General features: G+C 42.4%; 1 protein-coding gene across 1 annotated transcript in view; it reads left to right on the forward strand.

Annotated features, from left to right (window-relative positions):
- The first annotated feature begins 4,517 nt into the window (after positions 1-4,517).
- CCN6 (cellular communication network factor 6) overlaps positions 4,518-18,990 on the forward strand; it is a 31,654-nt gene continuing 17,181 nt past the window's right edge. Inside the window, exons 1-3 of the mRNA XM_069726156.1 lie at positions 4,518-4,800; positions 10,627-10,869; positions 14,179-14,372. Coding sequence (XP_069582257.1) covers positions 4,548-4,800; positions 10,627-10,869; positions 14,179-14,372 — 690 coding nt within the window. The 5' untranslated portion in view covers positions 4,518-4,547. The remainder of the gene's footprint in view (positions 4,801-10,626; positions 10,870-14,178; positions 14,373-18,990) is intronic.

The following is an 18,990-nucleotide window of genomic DNA, read 5'->3' on the forward strand; positions in this document are numbered from 1 at the left end:
GAGCATGGGCTGCCAGCTGGCTCATAGGTCCTTCACAACACAGTTCTCAAAGTGACCCCCCTTTCAAAGAGGACTGCATGCATAACAGCGAGAGAGACCACATGGCCTTACACTAGCATTTATCCCCTTTGGGCACCTCCCTTTCTGCCCTCTGGGGTGAATCAAAATCCTCTTCATTTGCCCCAAGCAGCAAAAAGCTCCAAAAGCTAAGATGAGTCATAATTTTTTAATGGATAGTCCTAATGAAGGCAGTTATAGAGCCATTGGATCCGGCCAGGCCCCTGCTAGGTGATTTTTTTTTGTGTTATCTTGTTCGCACTAGCCAGTTTACGTAACTCCGCTTGCTGGGTGCTAAAATGTTCCCCATGTTCTGGGGATCTCGGAAATATACACGATGTACGGCTAAGACGGTATAGTATCTCCATAACTCCTAATGGAATTATGTTTCTAGATTATTCTTTGGCAGCTTCAGCATGACTCTGTATGTATTGTAAGCAATCCTTTATCCTGCATTGAGTAGGCTCAAGGTGTGAAATCTGTCACTTTCTGGACTTCCTGATGAGTCCCTGCTGGACAAAGGAAAGAGAGTTTTATAATCCCAGGCCAAATACTGTAGGATACCAATCATTGGCATGAAATTATATCTCTAATATTCTTCACACCGAATCTTCACAAAACTCGACCTCGGGGTGGCGTACAACCTGATCCAAATAAGCCAGGGGGAGTAATGGAAGACGGCCTTTAATACCCGTGATTGCCACTATGAGTATTGTGTAATGCCCTTTGGACTCTGTAATGCTCCTGCAGTCTTTAATGAACTGGTGAATGACATTTCCAGGACCTCCTCTACAGTGTGGGCCATTTATATGGATACACCTAAATAAAATGGGAATGGTTGGTGACATCAACTTCCTGTTTGTGGCACATTAGTTTATGGGAGGGGGAAAACTTTTCAAGATGTGTGGTGACCATTTTTTCCAATGGGAGGAGGGTCATGTGACACATCAAACTTATTGAGAATTTCACAAGAAAAACAATGGTGTCCTCCATATAGTATAATACACTCCTCAGTCCTCCATATAGTATAATGCACTGCCACAGTATATATATATATATATATATATATATATATATATATATACAGGTCCTTCTCAAAAAATTAGCATATAGTGTTAAATTTCATTATTTACCATAATGTAATGATTACAATTAAACTTTCATATATTATAGATTCATTATCCACCAACTGAAATTTGTCAGGTCTTTTATTGTTTTAATACTGATGATTTTGGCATACAACTCCTGATAACCCAAAAAACCTGTCTCAATAAATTAGCATATTTCACCCATCCAATCAAATAAAAGTGTTTTTTAATAACAAACAAAAAAACCAACAAATAATAATGTTCAGTTATGCACTCAATACTTGGTCGGGAATCCTTTGGCAGAAATGACTGCTTCAATGCGGCGTGGCATGGAGGCAATCAGCCTGTGACACTGCTGAGATGTTATGGAGGCCCAGGATGCTTCAATAGTGGCCTTAAGCTCATCCAGAGTGTTGGGTCTTGCGTCTCTCAACTTTCTCTTCACAATATCCCACAGATTCTCTATGGGGTTCAGGTCAGGAGAGTTGGCAGGCCAATTGAGCACAGTAATACCATGGTCAGTAAACCATTTACCAGTGGTTTTGGCACTGTGAGCAGGTGCCAGGTCGTGCTGAAAAATGAAATCTTCATCTCCATAAAGCATTTCAGCCGATGGAAGCATGAAGTGCTCCAAAATCTCCTGATAGCTAGCTGCATTGACCCTGCCCTTGATGAAACACAGTGGACCAACACCAGCAGCTGACATGGCACCCCACACCATCACTGACTGTGGGTACTTAACACTGGACTTCAGGCATTTTGGCATTTCCTTCTCCCCAGTCTTCCTCCAGACTCTGGCACCTTGATTTCCGAATGACCACTTAGCAACAGTCCAGTGCTGCTTCTCTGTAGCCCAGGTCAGGCGCCTCTGCCGCTGTTTATGGTTCAAAAGTCGCTTTACCTGGGGAATGCGGCACCTGTAGCCCATTTCCTGCACACGCCTGTGCACGGTGGCTCTGGATGTTTCCACATCAGACTCAGTTCACTGCTTCCTCAGGTTCCCCAAGGTCTGGAATCGGTCCTTCTCCACAATCTTCCTCAGGGTCCGGTCTCCTCTTCTCGTTGTACAGCGTTTTCTGCCACATTGTTTCCTTCCAACAGACTTACCATTGAGGTGCCTTGATACAGCACTCTGGGAACAGCCTATTTGTTGAGAAATTTCTTTCTGGGTCTTACCCTCTTGCTTGAGGGTGTCAATGATGGCCTTCTTGACATGTCAGGTCGCTAGTCTTACCCATGATGGGGGTTTTGAGTAATGAACCAGGCAGGGAGTTTATAAAAGCCTCAGGTATCTTTTGCATGTGTTTAGAGTTAATTAGTTGATTCAGAAGATTAGGGTAATAGGTCGTTTAGAGAACCTTTTCTTGATATGCTAATTTATTGAGACAGGTTTTTTGGGTTATCAGGAGTTGTATGCCAAAATCATCAGTATTAAAACAATAAAAGACCTGACAAATTTCAGTTGGTGGATAATGAATCTATAATATATGAAAGTTTAATTGTAATCATTACATTATGGTAAATAATGAAATTTAACACTATATGCTAATTTTTTGAGAAGGACCTGTATAATGAATGAATAAAATGCATAATACCCTGAAACAGCTGTCTGTGGATGGATACCATGTTTTGGCATAGGTGTTTTTTCTTTTTGGATGCTGCCCTTCCCGTGGTTGTTCCTTCCCGGTGAAAGACCTGGCTATTTATTGCTTGCGTTGAGAAACACGTGATCGTGTCTCCATGGCTTTTCTACATGCATTTGCATATTTCCCATAAGGGATGGGAGCAGTGTTCTGGATCACTGTATTGAAAAACACGTGATGGTGTCTGCAGCGCCACAGAGTTCTGGTCGTTGCAGTAATGTCGCTCTGCCACTAAGGGGAGTGATGTTATGTCTGATTGCACTAAAGGAGTTCACCTGACCAGGTATCACAGTCACACATTACACTTCACACTCCGGCCACCAGGGAGAGCAAAAGGCACTATGTATTAGGCCACTCCTCACACTCTGGTAAAACTGGGGGTTGGATAGAAAGTCAGAGAGAAAGCAGCCTGGGAGACCTCCAGGGAGGACCTGTCAGAAGTGGGTTCCTGGCAGGGGCCAAGCAGAAAGGACCGATTGTTACAGAGCCGCGCCTGCACTACCTTGCGGTGGCATCTTAAGAAAGGACACGAAGCGAAGTAGATTGTGGAGAAGTGAGAAACGGGATCAGAGTACGTAGGAGCTAGAACCAGAAGGAGTCGTGCCCCTAAGACCGCGGCAACATTCTTCTGAGGCGCGTAGCCGGTGGCCGGAGCACCGAGGAAGTAACAGACTCTACGCATTACTTCAAACAGCGGCAGGACAGTTAATTATAGGTTGGCTGTCTTACCTAAATCACCGGAACGGACATAGGAGGCAATCGTGGTCGAGGGGCGTCTCTAGGGTCACAGAATAACTCTAGGCCTACCTGTCATACGGGTGCGTCCTAGCCATATTATATTGGGGGACGGAGAGAAGAGAAAGAATGAATACGACAGTTGTGAGGACTATCCCGTGGTGCTCAGCAGGGAAGGACTACAACACACAGGCGCTAGAAGGTAGGCACTGATTTCCACCTGAAAAGGGAACTCTGGATGTGCCTTCGGACCGGCCGGTCTCAGCCAGCCCTGTTAGCTGTGCTCTGGATTGCGGATCCCGAAGCCTTCAGTAAAAGGTAAAGAGACTGTAACTCTGTGTCCTTGTTATTCCTCGCGTTCTGCACCATGCACTATCACCTTTTATTGGACGCCCCTTAGCAGGGTCACGGACCGGGTCTAGCCACCGTGACAACCCCGGACCGAGTACCCCGCGGCCCTGTGTCTGGGGGCGCTCCATGTTTCCGCGGTGTTGGATGTTTTGGTCTCCCCGAGGTCAATCATCCTTATGTTTATAGTCCTTTTACTAGCCACTGCTCCTAATAGCCAGTTTCCTACTCTACACTGATGAGGGGCAAATACCCCGAAACAGCTGTCTGTGGATGGATACCATGTTTTGGCATAAGTGGTTTTCCTTTTTGGATACTGCCCTTTCCGTGGTTGTTCCTTCCCAGTGAAAGACCTGGCTATTTATTGCTTTCATTGAGAAACACGTGATGGTGTCTCCGCGGCTTTTCTACATACACTTCAGTAGTATCTTAACTGATTTTTAATGATTTAAGAGGTTAAATTATGAAAATGATGTCACTGTCCAAATACTTCTGGACTCATTTTGTATATAATGTACACTGCTCCAATAAAGAAACCCCGCAACACTCCAAGGATCTGTTAAAAAAAACTCTGAAAAAACACATTGCTACTCCATGTTGTTTGCATAATTTCAGTTCATTTATTTAATTTTTTTTGCAGTTTGTTTGCAGCATTGAAGAAACTGCAAATTCAGTTATGACAGTGGGCAAAGCGGCAGAGTCGGAGGTCTTCCAGAGAAGGGAATTTTGTCACTGGCCATGCAAATGCTCACATAAGCGTTCATGCCCATTGGGTGTAAGCCTAGTCAAAGATGGCTGTGGATGCTGTAAAACTTGCGCTAAACAATTGGGGGAAAGTTGTAATGAAGCAGAAGTATGTGATCACCACAGAGGTCTGTATTGTGACTACTCCGCTGATGCACCCAAGTATGAAGTTGGGATATGCAAATGTAAGTGGCTATTCTACAAAATATTTTCTGGCTCGTTGTATCAAATGCTTCAATGGAATCTCAGTGAAGTAATCCAAGATGAGTGCCGTCATTTATCTCAGGCTGCTACCCATCCGACGCACATATTAGCACAGTGTCTCTGAGCTATTGCATAGTAGGGCAAGTTCTGTACTGTACAGTATAGTTAGGGTAAGTTCTGTATTGTGTAGTAGGGTAAGTTCTGTACAGTATGGTGAGAGCATCTTGGTGATCGAGCAGAACTTATCTGCTCATTCACCCTGATAGATTCACAACAAGACACAATACGGGAGGAAAAATAGCCAACTCTACTCGGTGAACCCCAATGCTCTGATGTAAACTCTCAGTATGACAATTTTATTCTACCCCGGCCACAGCCACTGTCAAAATGGCAGTTTACAGCAAAGCTCGGCAAATAACAGAGCGGAGCAGGCTTTTTTTTTCCTAGGCTGTGTCCTGCTATAAACCTGTTAGGCTGAGTGAAAAGATCAGTTATATACAGTGCCTTGCGAAAGTATTTGACTTCCTGGAACTTTTCAACCTTTTCCCACATATCATGCTTCAAATATAAAGATACCAAATGTAATTTTTTTGTGAAGAATCAACAACAAGTGGAACACAATTGTGAAGTTGAACGAAATGTATTGGTTATTTTACATTTTTGTGGAAAATCAAAAACTGAAAAGTGGGGCGTGCAATATTATTCGTCCCCTTTAACTTAATACTTTGTTGCGCAACCTTTTGCTGCGCTTAAAGCTGCAAGTCGCTTGGGGTATGTCTCTATCAGTTTTGTACATCGAGACACTGAAATTCTTGCCCATTCTTCCTTGGCAAACAGCTCGAGCTCAGTGAGGTTCGATGGAGATCGTTTGTGAACAGCAGTTTTCAGCTCTTTCAACAGATTCTCAATTGGATTGAGGTCTGGACTTTGACTTGGCCATTCTAACACCTCAATATGTTTATTTGTGAACCATTCCATTGTAGATTTTGCTTTATGTATTGGATCATTGTCTTGTTGGAAGACAAATCTCTGTCCCAGTCTCAGGTCTTTTGCAGACTCCAACATGTTTTCTTCAAGAATGGTCCTGTATTTGGCTTCATGCATCTTCCCATCAATTTTAACCATCTTCCCTGTCCCTGCTGAAGAAATGCAGGCCTAAACCATGATGCTGCCACCACCATGTTTGACAGTGGGGATGGTGTGTTCAGGGTGATGAGCCTTTATGCCAAACATATCGTTTGGCATTGTTGCCAAAAAGTTCGATTTTGGTTTCATCTGACCAGAGCACCTTCTTCCACATGTTTGGTGTGTCTCCCAGGTGGCTTGTTGCAAAATTTAAACGACACTTTTTATGGATATCTTTGAGAAATGGCTTTCTTCTTGCCACTCTTCCATAAAGGCCAGATTGGTGCAGTGTATGACTGATTTGTTGTCCTATGGACAGACTGTCCCACCTCAGCTGTAGATCTCTGCAGTTCATCCAGAGTGATCTTGGGCCTCTTGGCTGCATCTCTGATCAGTCTTCTCCTTGTTTGAGATGAAAGTTTAGAGGGACTGCCGGGTCTTGGTAGATTTGCAGTGGTATGATACTCCTTCCATTTCAATATGATCGCTTGTACAGTGCTCCTTGGGATTTTTAAAGTTTTGGAAATCATTTTGTATCCAAATCCGGCTTTAAACTTCTCCACAACAGTATCATGGACCTGCCGGTTGTGTCCCTTGGTCTTCATGATGCTCTCTGTGCTTCAAACAGAACCCTGAGACTATCACAGAGCAGGTGCATTTATACCGAGACTTGATTACACACAGGTGGATTATATTTATCATCATTAGGCATTTAGGACAACATTGGATCACTCAGAGATCCACAATCAACTTCTGGAGTGAGTTTGCTGCACTGAAAGTAAAGGGGCCGAATAATATTGCACGCCCCACTTTTCAGTTTTTGATTTTCCACAAAAATTTAAAATAACCAATAAATTTCGCTCAATTTCACAATTGTGTTCCACTTGTTGATTCTTCACCAAAAATTTACATTTGGTATCTTTATGTTTGAAGCATGATATGTGGTAAAAGGTTGAAAAGTTCCAGGGAGCCAAATACTTATATAATGGCCAAATACTTTCGCAAGGCACTGTATATAGTAGCTCAAAAATGATTTTCCTCATGCTGCAACTCATCTTAATGCTTGACTAGGGTGGGCTGCAAACGGAAATAGGCCACTTTGGATTATTTCTCAGAGAACCCCTTTTAAATATAGGATCAGTCTCATTAGTGAATTGTATAATTATTAATCAAATTGTATATTTCTGTTAGCAAAATGGAGAAGCTTTTAAAGTATGTTTCTCTCTCAAATGCTGTGCACTTTCAGTGTCAAACATACCCGGCTGAAATCATACACCCAGTGCCTGATTCATGCTGCCCCCGGAATATAGTATTTTAGACAACCTTTTTAATTAAATACCATAATACCTTTATGATAATAAAAAAGTGAATTTTCAGCTGAATTTGTGGAGTCCCAAGTATTTATGAACTGCAGCTCCTCCGCCCACTTGACACTGACAGTTTTCACCTGAAACTTTGCGTAAGGTAAATGCCATCATTAAGCAGTGGCAAGTGGGGAGCTGCAACACATGAACAATTATGGACATCATATACAGTGATGTTATGATATGAAAACTTCTGTAAGAAAACACATGGGTTACACAGTGCTATAATTAGCGTGCCTGTAATAGTATTTAAAGATATGCTTTACGGGGGCTACATGCACCATAGATGACAATAGTTTAGAGATTACGCATTATCTTCTATAGAAGAATTTTCTAAACATATTCTGTGAACTGTACAGAAGGGAGAGAACAGGGAGTAGCACTTTTGCCACACATATGGGATATCAGCGTACTCAGCAGAAGTTGCACAACACATTTTATGGCCCATTTTCTCCTGTTATCCTTGTGGAAATAAAAAAATGGGGCTAAAAGTACATTTTTGTGGGAACAATGTGATTTTTTACTTTCACGGCTCTAGGTTATAAACTTCTGTGAAGCACCTGGGGGGTTTTAACTGCTCACCACACATGTAGACACATTCCTTGAGGGGTATACTTTCGAAAATGGGGTAATTTTTCGGGAGTTTCCACTGTTTAGGCACATCGGGGGCTCTCCAAATGCGACATGGCGTCCGCACTCAATTCTAGCCATTTCTGCGTTCAAAAAGTCAAATGGTGCTCTATGCAATTCCGAGACCTGCCATGCAGCAAAAGCGTAGTTTTCCCCCACATATGTGCTATCAGCATTCTTAGAAGAAATTACACAAACAAATTTAGGGTACATTTTCCCCTGTTATCGTTGTAAAGATTAAAAAAAATTGGGGCTAAAAGTACATTTCTGTGGGAAAAATTAGATTTTTTATTTTCACAGCTCTATGCTATAAACTTCTGTGAAGCACCTGGGGTTCATGGTGCTCACCACCCATCTAGACACATTCCTTGACGGGTCTAGTTTCCAAAATGAGGTCACTTTTGTTTTTTTTCACTGTTTAGGCAAATCAGGGACTCTCCAAATGTGACATGGCATACACACTTAATTTCAGGCATTTTTGCATTCAAAAAGTCAAATGGTGGTCTTGCCTTTATGAGCCCTGCCGTGCATCCAAACAGTATTTTTACCCCACATATGAGGTATAGGCATACTCAGAAGAAACTGCACAACAAACATTGATGTCCATTTTCTCCTGTTACCGTTGGGAAAATAAAAAAATGGGGACTAAAGTAAATTTTCTGTAAAAAAAAAAGTTAAGTGCTCATTTTTTCCATCCACATTTCTTCAGTTCCTGTGAAGTAGCTGAAAGGTTATTAAACTTCTTGAATGTGGTTTTGAGGACTTTGAGGGGTACAGTTTTTAGAATGGTGTCACTTTTGGATATTTTCTTTAATATATGCCCCCAAAGTCACTTCAGATGTGATGTGATTCCTAAAAAAAATGTAAATTTGTAAATTAAATTTTGTTAGAAAAATTAGAAATTGTTGATTAATTTTAAAGGGAACCTGTCACCCCCAAAATCGAAGGTGAGCTAAGCCAATCAGTATCAGGGGCTTATCTACAGCATTCTGTAATGCTGTAGATAAGCCCCCAATGTAGACTGAAAGATGAGAAAAAGAGGTTATATTATACTCACTCAGGGGCGTTCCCGCTGCGGTCCGGTCCAATGGGTATCGCGGTCTGGTCCGGGGCCTCCCATCTTCTTACGATAATGTCCTCTGGCACAGGTGTACTTTGACCGCCCTGTTGAGGGATATCTCTGAAACCGTATAGAGGATTCAAATAAGACAAAACAATAAATAAATAATTGAGCAGCAGGAATTAAATAAAAACAAAAACTGGGCACTTATGACTTGGTGACAGGTCATCCTTAAATGATAAAATTCTACGTCCACCACTAGGGGAGCGTAAAAGCTAATTGCATATTGTTTCTATATTGAACTCACTAATAATGCGATGTACAGTAAGCTGCTAATCTCACCTCTACTGATGGTAGAATTTCATAAATTCATTTGGATGGCATTTTAACCTCTTTACTGATAGAATAAGAAGTAAATTAGCTCTGCAGACTGGAAGTAAAAACCACATGGTATTAAAATGTTGACATTTGCTTTAATGGGGTTTTCCCAATATCCAAGCTAATTTTAACATTTGAATCAATAGATCTTTGGATAATAATACATTCTACAACTGTATGTGTTTTAAAAAAATGTTCCTGTCCCTGGATAATCCTATACATGTGCCTCTATTGTCTACTGTGTAATGGCTGTGTCTGACCATGCAGGAACATGGTCTGAACATAGTGCAGCCACAATTGTTTGTGCTTAAAAAAAAATGTCCCTGTCCCTGGATAATATTATACATGTGCCCATGCTATGTACTGTGTAATGGCCGTGTCTGACCATACAGGAACATGGACTGAACATAGTAGAGCAGGGGAGGATGCAAAAGAGAGCATATAGACAGGACAGCAGGGAATCACAGCTGATTCTTTCTTTGAAGTAAAATATTAATAATTACGGTAATTAAAATGTTTTGCCTCACAGAAAGAATAATTTGCAATCCCATGCTGTGCGGTCTGTATACTCTTTTGCTTCCTCCCCTGCCCAGGAGCTGTGGTATGATCAGACCATGTCCCTATACGGTCAGACTCAGACATTACACAGCAGGGGCACATTTATAAGATTATCTCAGCACAGGAACATTTAGAAAAACAAACAAACATCCAATTGTGGAACTTATTTTTATTCCGAGATCTATTATTAATCAAAATGTACTTTGTTCATGGGAAAACTCCTTTAAGGGGTTTATTTTACATCTTTCACAGAAACAGTTTTATGAACATGACTGGTGGAGATTTATTGGATGGTACTAACACCTGAGATTGAACTTATTTTCATCATGGTTGATCAAATGCCATATATGGTACATTTTTTTCAATTCACTTTTGGAAAAACGATGAATTGACTTATTGGTTACAACTTCCTTAGCTGCCTATTTTGGCATTGTTCAAGTGTAGAACTGCCAAATGGCTTGCCAACTTCAACTCATTTCTGAATTCATTACACAATGTTGCGTGAAGGAAGTCTTTCTTATTCGTGCACATACAGGTCATTATGTCATCTGAAACACTTTAATAGGGTAGTGTTAGATAGCTAGCTTCTTTAGATAAAGAAGGGGCACTTTTAATTGATGTCACCAGTATATGTTATTGTAGGTTTCTACCAAATACAAGTTATTATTCATAGATTTTTCTTAAACGTTTAGATATATTTGCTGTTGGATGTGAACTCAATGGGGTGCTTTATCAAAATGGCCAGTCCTTCCAGCCCAGTCCTTTTTACACATGTCTGTGCATAAGTGACACCATCGGATGCACCCCTATACCTAATTCCAAACAATCTGATAGCCGCTGTACAGATGCCACAGGACTCGTGAAAAAAAAGTCTGATCTAACAAATTGTGCATTGGAGAAGAACCCAGATATGACAGACTACACATTCATACCAGGTACGAGTAATCTATCTTATGCTATCTATCGCTATTATCTATCAATTTTTATCATCTATCTAGCTGCAGTCTTTTAGAGTTCAAATTTGTCAGCTTTGGCACATTTTTCCAATTTGCAGGTACTCCAATCACCTTGAAATATGTTTATAAAACTCTGAGGTCTCCTCGGATGTACTGAATTCCTTTCAAACACTATCGCAAGAGTTATTCACAGTTTATACCCTTTTTCTCTTTGTTTCAATTGGTAAACTCTGAGCTGTGACCTCCCCTCACTAATCAGATTCATCCTAAAATGGTTGCTTTGCTGCATTCCTTGCCTTGGCTTTTATACAGGCTATAATACCCTGTGCTATAAAATGTGATGTGGTAGATGTAAGGAAGTATTGTGATGCCCACTTGGTCTCGCCCGAGGTCATGTGAGGCCTTTTTTTGCTGATGAAATCTTCTATATTGTGTAAAAATAGTGGTGGGCATTTTTGGCGAATGTCAGGAATCGAATTGCAAATTATTCAGATTCGCTGGATCCAATGAGTTTCCACAAATTCAACACGAATTTGATTTACGTTGAATTGATTCACTAATCTCTAGCTTTTATGTACCTATCCAGTTTGACATCCGCTGGGCACAAAAATGCATTGGAAAAATGTATCACAAGTTTCGAGATTCACTATTGGCCAATCTAGGAACACACAACATGTTGCAATTAGATGTGAGTTTAGGCAAAATACAGCAAATTTCAACATGAATTACACACTTCCTTGGACTGGCTCACAGGAGAACAGGTGATTTCTCCAGTGGGCTCCTGCACAAATGTGGGTCTCCCACCCCCTATATGAGCAATAGTTGACACAATACGCTTGATTATCTATGTGCATCATCATCATTCATGTAACAAATTATCCAGTGTATTATTATATGAAAACATTGGTAAATTTGTGAATGAGGGTCATGGAATACTTGCATGTGGCTGAACAGTGGTCCCCCGGAGTCAATGTTACTTGGCACCACATCTGACACTGGTCAGTCACATATGGATGTTACTAGTAGATGCCCCCATAAAGAGGACACTATTTACTAGGCTGCAGATTCTCTGTAAAGAAGATGTCCCAGCAATTTAGTTTCCCTAATCATTCCTAATTACCGTATGTATGTAATATAGTGTATTAAAATACTAAACGGTCACCAACTTCCCCAGTTTCCAGCACTGCTCCAATCCTCTTCTGGCCTATGTGACCATGCTTACACTAAGGGTTCGCTCACTCTTGCATATAAGTTGGACTAGTGCAATCTGATAAAAAAAAATAAAAAAAATCAGATTACACTAATAAATAATGTTATTCAATGAGGCAGTTCAGATCTGCATATTTTTTTCTCAGTTGTATTTGGCATGAGAAACAAATCATAGCATGGAAAACAGAGGTCATATCAAAACAAATGCATAAGAGCAATTTGTCCCAAAAACTATCTTTCATGGCTTGCACCATATTTATCTTATGTTTCAGATACTTTTTGTGCTTTGCCTGACAAGGAGGTGTGGCCTCTCCAAAGGGGGCATGGTTTATGTAAAACTTTGTGCTCCAAATCTTCTAGTCAACGAATAAGTGATGTAAACCTAGACTAGAAAATGTAAAGGTGTCCCCAATTTTCCAAACTAGATAAAATTGGCACATTCTAAGACCGTCAAGTCTAAGTGTGCATTGTATAAGGATTATACAGGATTGATAAATATGCCCCATCGTCTCAGAATAAGTTTGGCGCATCTTACCAAAATGCCCTTTTAGATTGAGTAGCGTATAAAACATCACTCTCAGATTCACCCTTTACGCTTATGTATATTTTATCACCTAAAGTATTTTATCAGCATTGTCATATGACAGCTTTCGCTTTATATGCTGTTGGCATGGCCATATACTCTGTTACATATGCAATAATATAACATGCTTTTGTGTATTGCAGATATATTTGGCTTTTAACCCGCTTCCTGCTCTGACAGCTTTACACCCATGTCTTCCTTTCAGGTACACGATAGATTTGGCCAAAAAACATCAAGTCATTTCTTGAATCAGTTTGATTAGTAGGTATTGTCTTTTTACTGAATTTAGCTTTTAAGTGAAAGGTTTTCAGAATAGCACTTTATATTGCTATATGATATGTATTAGATATATTTGCATATTGCTGTTTATGTTAGGAGTCCACCTTACATACAGGAGCTGTTGGCCAAACCACGTCTCTCGGAAAATAACTGTCTCTCCGGATTTCCTTGGACAATTTTTCAGAAATTCTCTATAGGGAGAGTGGAGTAACCCAAATGATCAGTGTTTGAGTTTAATCAACCTGATGCTTTTCTCCCACAACCTCAGTTGACAAGCCCCTATCACATCAGATGGTTACTGATCCCTCCTAAATCAGCAGATGACAATATGTTGTGCATGGGGGCTTTTTAGCCTCATTCACATTTTTTTATGGATAATATACACATGTCATCTTTAACAAGGATGTGCATAGGGAGTTTTTTACTTTGCTGGCCCAAGGAATTTGGTGCAATCTAGTTGTTGGGGATACATTTTGGGAATAAACTGGTAGAATGTAAGGTAAGGTTCCAAAGACATACTGATAGGGAGTTTAGATTGTGAGCCCAATCGGGGACAGTGATGATAATGTGTAAAGTACTGTAAAGTACTGCGGAATATGTTAGCGCTATATAAAAATAAAGATTATTATTATTACTAATTTAAGGTAAAAGTCATCAATGGATCACAAAATAGCTTAAAGACCAAAATCTTTAAAAAAAACGCTAGAAATAAGGACTTTAAAAAATGTCAGCAATTTATTTGCCATGATGGCTTGAGTAAGCAAGCACTACTGCCTGGAATCCAGAGCGCCTACACTCTCAGAGCTAGAAAACTTTTTTGAATAGTGATAGTCATCATTTTCTGATTATTATGTACAGTGATCATGATAGGATTACTTGTGCAACATTGTATCATGGAATTGTATCAGCTTGCCGCCCATCCCTGCATTAAATATTGTGTTAACTTACAAGAGCACTTTTTCAGAAACATTAATCTTGTCCTCCACAATGAGAAGGTATTTGAGATGCTATTAATTGTATAATTACTGCTAATCATATATGTTGATGCGCTGGAGTTTGCATGCGCAAATAAAAAATTCATGCTACTTGGCATTTTAGTGCAACCATTTGATAATATAACCTCTCATTAACCACTGCACCTCAAGGAAAGTCTAGAAATTCTGTACGTCATCACAATGCATTGGTGTCTGTAATAACCATGTTGCACTGTATTTCAGTGTCAAGGATTTTACCCCTTGTTTGGAAAAGAAAATGTCTTGTACAGGCAAGTGGTTGGAGTCCATGTTCTAAGACGTGTGGAATGGGAATATCTATACGGGTTACCAATGAGAACAGCAAGTGTGAAATGAGAAAGGACAGACGACTGTGCTTCCTAAGGCCATGTAATGCAACTCTGCTAAGAAATGTAAAGGTAATCCAGTGTGGTCTCGGTCACTTACTTTTACACAGTACTTAAAGGGAATCTGTCACCAGGATTTGGCTACCTCATCTGGAAGTAGCATAATGTTGAAAAAGAGAACCCTGATTCCATCGATATATCACTAAGTGTACTGGGATCAGCAGTTGCGACACAATTATAGTTTCTATAGTCCCAGGTCCTTTGCCAGTTTTTGCTTTTGTAGTTCCTTAAACAAAAAGTCTGCAGTCACTCTAAGTGACAGCAGATTTGTGAATCCTCACATTGTATGCAGCGTGCAACGTGAGGATTCCCTAGTGCCGGTGGTGAGACCAAGTTCTGAAGAAAGCCCTTCCAGACCATGACATAAATTTACGTTGAATGTTGTGAAGAGGTTAACCCCTTCACCCCGAAGTCTGTTTTCACCTTCATGACCAAGCCAAATTTTACATTTCTGACCAGTCAATTTATGAGGTAATAACTGTGGAACGCTACAATGGATCCAGGTGATTCTGAGAATGTTTTGTTGGGACATATTGTACTTCATGATAGTGGTAACATTTGTTCGATATGACTTACATTTATTTGTGAAAATATCTGAAATTTAGCGAAAACGAGGAAAATTTAGACGCTAATTTAAACGCCTGTGATTGGTGCTAGCATCGATTGTGGGACTTGCTGCAGGGTGTCAGCTCTCATATAGCGCTGATACCCGTATTTGATCGTGGTGTCGCTCAGCATGAGCCAATGCGATCACAGCACCTTATATTTACGGCGGGTTGCGGGAATGCGGCACAGTATATGGCACATGTCAGGAAGGGGTTAAAGGTAATCTGTCGGTAGAATCAACCCTCCTAAGTCCTCTAACTAGGCCTGTAGCTCAGCTGCTGCAAACCTCTGAATGCACAGCTTAGCTGCTGCACAGAACATCATAACACACCTCAGCTGCAGCAGAAACCTCATAATACACCTCAGCTACTGCAGAACCTCATACTAGGCAGCTTAGCTGCTAATGTTGTATTAAATTGATGGAATGGTTTTCATTTCCACATTAAGGCATTATATAGATAGAAGTGACGCCATGTAACGCATGGGCGAACATACCGCCGGTTCAACCGATGTGGCTGCACCGGGGCCCAGAGGCTCCAGGGCAGCTAATAATGAGGGCAATCTGGACAGTTTATCTGGCCCCGAGGGGCCCCTGGCCAGATTGCTCTCATGTGCGGCGGCTAGTGAGCAATCCCTGCACTCCGCTGCCTGCAACAGAAAATGGTAGCAGAGCTGCAGGGAATTGATCCATTTCACTCTTACTTACTGCCTTTCTTGCTGCAGTGCGAGTGCTGACTGAATGATCCTCCCACAATCCTCTGCACATTATGCGGGGCCACAAGATCCCAGGAAATTCAGAGGCCCGTTTGCGTGGTTGCTCCCGACACGATGGCAACCACAACTGGGACCCCCAGGGGCCAGCTGTACAGTCCGATGCAGGTGAGGAGCGGCGTCCGTCCCCGAGGTGGGGGGTGTATGGATATGAAACAACGAGGACGATACGTCTGCTGTATAACTGGGGGACAGAGCACAAGCTGGCGCCATATACCCGAGGGAGCAAAAGTCAAAGAATGCCCGCCAGGTTGGATCTGGAGCTGTTATGACTCGCACAGCAGCGGCTGAATGACATCATCTTTCAGCATCACGGCTGTGCGAGACAGGAAGCTGCCGGCGATGGTGCGATCATTTGGGATACCGTGTGGTGAGGTGTGTGTATGCAAAGAGGTGACTGGTGCCGTGTGTGTGTGTATGCTGAGAGGTGAATGGTGGTGTGTGTGTGCAGAGAGGTGACTGGTGCTGTGTGTGTGTGCAGAGAGGTGAATGGTGCTGTGTGTGTCTGTGTGTAGGTGGAGGAGAGGGCAATGATGGGGGTGATGGGGCAGAAGGCAGTAATTCGGTTGAGGACAATGATGGGGCAGAAGGCAATGATTGGGTTGACAGAGATGGCAATGATAGGGTTGGTGAGGGAGGAAATGATGGAGGTTGTGAATAGGCAATAATGGGGGTGGTTGGGGAGGAGGAAATGATGGAGGTTGTGAATGGGCAATAATGGGGGTGGTGGGGGAGGAGGAAATGATGGAGTTTGTGAATGGGCAATAATGGGGGTGGTGGGGGAGGAGGAAATGATGGAGGTGGTGGAATGGGTAACGATGGCGTGGTGGGGGAGAAGGCAATGATGGTGCAGTGGAAAGGACAATGATGGGGTGATGGGGAGGAGGCAATGATGGAGGTGGTGGAATGTGCAATAATGGGGTGGTGAGGAGAAAGCAATAATGGGGGTGGGGGAGAGGGTAATAATGGGATGCAAGGGGGAGGAGGACAATGAGAGGTGTGGGGGATTGGGATGGGAGGAAGGGGGATTTATAATGGATTTAGGAACAGGGGAAGGAGGAGGAAGACGTTATTGTCGATTATTATGCCTAACCCAGTCCATCAGTATAAAGTGTACTCACTTATGTATAGCACAGTCCCTTAGTGTGTGTGTTTGTATGTATGTATGTATATATATATATATATATACATATATATATATATACAGTATCTTTGTCGCCTTAAAAGGAGGGGGGCCCAGACACATTTTCTGCACAGGGGCCCCAAGCTGTCTGTGTCCGCCCCTGTTGTAACGAATAAGGCTGCGGCTTCTGATGTTGTTTTGCCACAAGATAAGGGAACCTGACAGCTGATTCCTACTGCACGAACCACGCGCCGCATGAATCAGACATTTGTTCCATTATTGAAGCCGTGTTTTATTCTGATATGCTGCCGCATTTCAGAGAAAACATTTATTTAAAATCGGTCTGGGTATGAGGTGATTAGGATGACTAGCCAAAAAGGCTGATTCCCGGTGGCTACTCCCTTCTCTACTGCCCTAGACTGACATGTTTACCCCTATGTATGTAATTCTGTAACTTTAAAGTGATGTGGCGAATCCTAAAGGTGTTTGAGAGAAGCAGGGGGAGACGTTAGTTGGTACATGACTGCGTATCCCAAGCTTGGACCTTCGAGATACCGCATAGTGCCTACCCCCGACCACATTCACCCAAAGATATGCTTCTTACCCTCAATTAAGACAAGACAATTATTTCTTTGGATAATTTGGCCACAGCGGCCATTTTTATTAGCAAAACAAACATAAATAACACCATTTGTATAAAAAACTTGAGGGGAGGGCTCCAGCTCGAGGGCACCATGTAACCCGTTTTCCGGGCAAACAAACCCCAAAGCTCCCGAGGTAAACTCCCCATCCAGAGCCAGTAAACCAAAGCCAGATCAGCCCCAAAGAACACCAACTCCAAGAACCCCACCCCCCGCCAACCACGAGCAGCACTGAACACCTCAGGGTCGCGATTGCCCCACCACCGCCAAGGCTCTCTCAACCCCTTCCTGTATGGCCAACATCCACAAATCCAAACCAATATCGTTCAAATGAACGCCATCATTCCTCCCAAAATTTCCCACACCAGCCTCCAACTCAAAATGCTGAACTGCCACACCCCCATTACGGGAAACAAAGCTTGCCACGGCCCTGTTCAGCTTCACCTGGGCCCTATTGATCCCCTTAATGAACGTACCGCCCTCCACGTTTTCCTAGGCACGATGTCAGACCAAACTGTCACCATCCCTGGAAAGGATACCCACAATCTCAAAAAATCAAAACGGATATCCCGAATTAACTCTCTCACCGGCTTAGACCCCAAATCATTCCCACCCAAATGCACCACAACAATGTCCAGGGAACGATCCAAACTAGCAGCGCGGGCAAACTCGGATAGTATCCTGCACCACAACATGCCCCGAAAACCCAACCATCGGACCACCACGCATCTCTCTTAAAACCCAGTTGCCTACCATCTTGCCTAGCATCGGCACGAATCGCACCCCAATGTACAAAAGAGTGTCCGAATATCCAAGCCAGCAGTGGGGTCCGACCTGCAAAATACAACAACAATTAATACCCACCAAACAAGTAACCTACATCAATGACGAGCATAAGACAAACCAATTAGATGACCACCTGCCAATACGCCGAATAACCTCCGGCCCCAAACCCAAACCAGCAGCCTCAGATACCACCCCAATCCGAAATGAGTGTGACCCAAAGGAAAAAGGGTCAAGGCTTAACAATGTCAGCTCTTTTCTCAATACTGCCGTGAACTGAAACCGCGACAAAAACTCACCTTGTCGGTGCCGTAAAAGTGGGCCAGACCTGTCAGGCCACAAACCCCAATAAGCCTCCAAACACCGATGGGGGAACATCAAACCCCCAACCACCTTCCCTAAAACCACACGTCTTCCTTTACCCAAATGATCGGTCTTTGTCCGCCGAATCCAAAAGGCAATTCCACCAGCCCAAAATTCCATATCCTCCGCTAACAACCCCCCGCTTTAAACCTATTAGGGGATACCAACTCACCGAGTCTCAATGCCCCAAAAAAGGCCAATGAAAACGCCAACCGAAACAAAACAGCTTCAAAGTGAGAACTACAAATTCCCCCCAACGCTTCCCCAAACGCTCCAACGTCCCAAAAGATATGGGCCTACGCGCATCGCAAGTTGACGAACCCTTCCGAAAACCTTTCAACGC

This window comes from Ranitomeya imitator, chromosome 5 (assembly GCF_032444005.1).
Source record: "Ranitomeya imitator isolate aRanImi1 chromosome 5, aRanImi1.pri, whole genome shotgun sequence".
NCBI lineage: Eukaryota > Metazoa > Chordata > Amphibia > Anura > Dendrobatidae > Ranitomeya > Ranitomeya imitator.